Source organism: Hydra vulgaris, chromosome 09 (genome assembly GCF_038396675.1).
Source record: "Hydra vulgaris chromosome 09, alternate assembly HydraT2T_AEP".
Taxonomy (NCBI): domain Eukaryota; kingdom Metazoa; phylum Cnidaria; class Hydrozoa; order Anthoathecata; family Hydridae; genus Hydra; species Hydra vulgaris.
In genome coordinates, this window is record NC_088928.1 from 33310001 (window position 1) to 33314308 (window position 4308).

The 4308-nt window shown below is 28.7% G+C and overlaps 2 protein-coding genes across 2 annotated transcripts in view; both read left to right on the forward strand.

Moving 5' to 3' along the window:
• Positions 1-670, forward strand: part of LOC105850197 (small ribosomal subunit protein uS9m) — a 14420-nt gene extending 13750 nt beyond the window's left edge. The window contains exon 3 of the mRNA XM_065805434.1: positions 1-670. This exon is cut by the window's left edge and continues 191 nt beyond it. Within this exon, the coding sequence (XP_065661506.1) occupies positions 1-571 (571 nt within the window). The 3' untranslated portion in view covers positions 572-670.
• A 27-nt stretch (positions 671-697) lies between these two features.
• LOC124811440 (male-enhanced antigen 1) lies at positions 698-3028 on the forward strand. Its single transcript, XM_065805435.1, has 3 exons — positions 698-1161; positions 2248-2365; positions 2656-3028. The coding sequence occupies exons 1-3, from the start codon at positions 895-897 to the stop codon at positions 2796-2798; spliced, it is 528 nt and encodes a 175-aa protein (XP_065661507.1). The 5' UTR covers positions 698-894; the 3' UTR covers positions 2799-3028.
• The last annotated feature ends 1280 nt before the right edge of the window (positions 3029-4308 follow it).

Here is a 4308-nt window from a genome sequence, read left to right on the forward strand (position 1 = left end):
AAAATTTCAACTAGAAGAGAAGTTGGGAGAAAAAATCAGTGACAAGCATTATGAAATTGTATTATTTCGTCTTAAAAAACTAGCCTCACATTCAAGAGCCAATGAAATTCAAGATTTTCTTCAACAATTTCAAGTTCCAATTTATACACCAGGAAGAGAAGATCTTAAAGATGTTGAAGTTTTTGATGGTTGTGCTCGATCGATGGGATATCGAAAAAGTGCGAAAGCAGAAGTAATTATTAAGGAGGGGACTGGTAAAATAACTGTTAATAATAAACCATTCTTAGATTACTTCATTATACCAAACGATCGAGAGCAGATTATGTTTCCTTTAGTAGTGATTGGTCAATTAAACAGGTTTGATATAGAGACTTATGTAATTGGTGGTGGAACATCAGGTAAATCTGGTGCTATACGACTTGGAATAAGTCGATGCATTGCAGGATTGTGTCCTGAACATTTTGAAGTTTTGAATTCTTATAAGCTACTGACTAGGGATTGGCGGTTTCGAGAAAGAAAGAAACCAGGAAGAAAAGGTGCTAGAAGAGCTTTCCAATGGGTTAGGCGATAGGACTAGTTCCATTACAAATGCTGACAATTATTTTGCAAAGTTCTAAAAAGTTTTGTATTTTGTAATTTTACGATATACAAAAAATTATTTGTCCAATTAGTTAATTAGTTTGTCTAAAAAAAGGATCATTTAATTCAATATTTTTTTGAGTTTTAATTATTTTATTCTTAAAAATGAAATTAAACTGGTTATTATTATTGGTTATTATTTTTTATTATATTTTTTATGAGTTATTATTGAGCTAGAATAAAAATGATTTTTTTTATCGAGTTTTATTTTTAAAAAAGTTTTTTAAATTTGCTTAATTAACTTTAGTATTTGATATGTCACCTGAGTCTAATATAGAAAATAATAGCAAAAAAAATGAGAATATTTCAGATGAGCTAAACTCACAGGTTCATCATTCATCTCGTTTTGAGTTTACAAGCAGCGAAGAAGATGATGTTGATACAAATCAAAGTGAATATGCAGGTTACCAACTCCTCTCACAGGATTTATCATGCAACTATAGTAGTGAGGATGAGAGAGATGAAATTTCTGTAGACAACGATGAATTGTATAATACTGAAAATATTTGCATTGATTATCAGGTAAGCTTAAAACTTTGTATAAACTAAGAGTTAATTAATTATATTTTTTTGTAAGTTTTATCTGATTGTAAAAGCTTTCATATTTTTATTTCAATTAATTTTTTGTATTAACAGTTGATAACTAAAAAATGAGAATTTTCATATCTGGCTATAATAAAAACTAATGTTTAGAAAATGAAAGTTATATACAATTTTTAATTGAAGGTACATCACTTATCTTTAAGAAAAAATTAATGAACATTCCAATATGGTCCATCATCAGCAGTTTGATGTAGTTTTGTCATGATGTTGGAACAGGAGCATTGTACAGCATTTATATTGATTTGACGAATGCATCTTTTGGTTCGGGTAATCAATTGTTTGCAATTCTTAGCTCTCCAGTTGTTTTTGTATACTATCGAACTCAAATAGGGGAAAGTAACTTTCGTCATCCAAAACAAAACATTTTCCAGAATTATTTCAGGTCATCCAGTGGCATTAAGATTTCACGGTTGATACTTGCGTATTCCTGTGCTCTTGCTTTTTTTTGGCAGACTATTATTTTTTCAACGATTTGCACATATAAGGCTGCGTACACTTGAACTTTTCTGCAGCATCTAGTTGACTTATTGAATTATTGTTGTTAATAGCACTGTAAAGAAAATGAAATCCCTTCTTGTTCATTATTTTAGCTGGTCTTCCACTACCACTTTTACAATTGGTTGTTAAGGATGCCAAAATACGGTAAATAGTTGAAATTGGAATATTTTCGGTTTTAAAATGATTCGCAGTAAACTTTTTTCCGAGATTTTCGTGCATTTGATAGAACTTTACAATGCGCTTGCATAGTACATCTAGTTTTGACAACATTTTAAACATAACTGAATTAACTGATGCAAAACAAAACATATGATAAGTTTGTAAACAGAGAGAGTATAGTTTCACATAGGAGTACTTTTCTTTTTTTGACTTTTGCAGTTTGATTTCAGATGGTTAGAATTATTCTGATTTTTTAGTTATCACCCGTTAATTTTCACTTTAAAAGTTAATATTTTGTTTTTATTGTTTGAATTTAATAATTTTTCAGCTCTTATGTTGTGCATTTAGAATCTTGTATGTTCTGCTATTGAAGATGGCTTATCAAGTACAGGGCTGGAATTTCCTGAATATGACAATCATGCAGAGTGTGGTACCTTTGAAAAAAATGATTTTAAAATATCTGAAAGTAAAAATACTTTATTCTATAATTTTTTCCAAATAAATTATACAGAATGATAATATATTAGGCTGGTTTGAGCAATGATCTCCTGTAGGCTTTTATTACGTTATAATGGTTTGTCAACAATAAGAATTATCTTTTTAAAGTGTTATCATAGAGTTGTAGGGTTGCAAGAGCGATAAGTTTCTTCTTTATAATAGTGGTCTTCAACCTCAAAGAGCTTTGTATTTAAGGAGAAAAAATAATTTTGATTGCTTATGTTTAATGTGAGTGATGAGTTAATCTTTTTTTTTTAGCTCATGCAGAACTAATCAAGAAATCTATGTCAGGGTTTTCACTTCCAACAACAAACATTCCTGAATGGGCAAAAGATGTATCTGATGACCAATTAAAGGAAACCTTAAGAAAAGCAATTAATGAAAAATCTCAAGGAAAATAAGTTCACTGTATTCAGCTGTTCATAAATTGATTTTCTATTTTTATAATTTGTGATAAGAAACTGGTGTCAAGCATCAGCTCCAAACATCATACCAATCACACCGCCGGTGTAAAATATCAAAACAAACACCAGTGTAAAACATTAGAACCAACTAAAAATTGTTTTTAAGTTTTTTTTTAATTATTAATAGTTTATACTTGAATAATTTATTATACTATTTATTTGACAAATTTGTTATTTTGTGTTTTTTACTTTAAAAATGTTTAACACTTTAAAATAGGCTACTTGATTTTCAAGCTTGCTACATTTATGTAGTTGTGTAGTGATAGCTTGCGTGCTAATTGAAAGGTATGATGTAAACAGACAATTTCAGATCTCAAAATCTTGCGATGAAATGGTAGATGTTAAAAAAAGTAAAGAAAACTCTTTTAGAAGTTACATTAATTAATAATGAAATAAGGATATTGAAGCAATGATATTTAAGTTAATGTTAAGTAAAATTAGAAGTAAAAATAATCAATTTTGTTAATGCAAATGAAGACTGAAATTAGGAATTATTTGAAGAATAAAAACTGAAATAGAATTGAATATCAACATCAGAAACGAAAATAGAAGTAAAATTATTTATTATTACTGAACAAAAATTATTGAATTCAAAAGTAAAATTTAACAAAAAAAAAATTTTGACAATTTATTTGCACTTTATTGCTGTTGCTCATGTCTGGCCACCAATCAGTCTCATGCTTTTTGGCTTGTTTTGCCATGCTTTAATTTCTTTTATAGCAAAAGATTAAATGTATTATTGGCGTAAAAGTCAAACTCTTACGTCAACGATACATTTAATCTTTTGTTACAATAAAATATAAATATTTAAAGATACTAAAGAGTTAAAAATCAATAAATATTAAAATGAGTTTATCAAGGTTGTTGGTAGGAATGTGAAAGTTATGTATGGAAATCTTTAAAAAACTGACAACTGACAAACTGTCACATCCACATGTTTAGTTCAGGACAAAAATAATGAAGGGCGTGTGTAGCACAACTCTTGCCTGAAAAATTTCAGTAAGTTGGTAACGCATATTTAGAGAATACAAAATTTAGAGATACAAAATTTACATTGAAGAAAAGAAAAAACAAGATGCAAAAAAACAATTTATGTGTATAATTGATGACAATGATTCTACATCTTCCAAAAATAGTGGATAAACAAAGATCCAGACAATAGGAGAGTGCTTTGAACATTGAATAACCAAGTGGCCAATGGAATTGTGTGAACATCAGCATTGTCAAGATTTTTCTTCACATCGACTACGTCAAGATAGCGTGATAGAAATGATAGTCAATACCAGCTGCCCACTGGCATTGCTAGACGAGCCGTCATTTGGAAAGATGATAAAAACATTTAAACCAAAATTTAAATTGCAAGGTAGTTAACAACTAAATTTGTAAAATATTGTATTTTAAATTCAATAATGCTTAACAATTTTTAAATGTTATAAACTAGCCTATA

Bases quoted from the DNA above. Each gene is read 5' to 3' on its own strand.
- LOC124811440 (XM_065805435.1), top strand. From the start codon at position 895: ATGTCACCTGAGTCTAATATAGAAAATAATAGCAAAAAAAATGAGAAT. The intron at 1,162-2,247 runs GTAAGCTTAAAA...TTGTGCATTTAG, and splicing joins ATATTTGCATTGATTATCAG to AATCTTGTATGTTCTGCTAT. The intron at 2,366-2,655 runs GTAAAAATACTT...TTTTTTTTTTAG, and splicing joins TGATTTTAAAATATCTGAAA to CTCATGCAGAACTAATCAAG.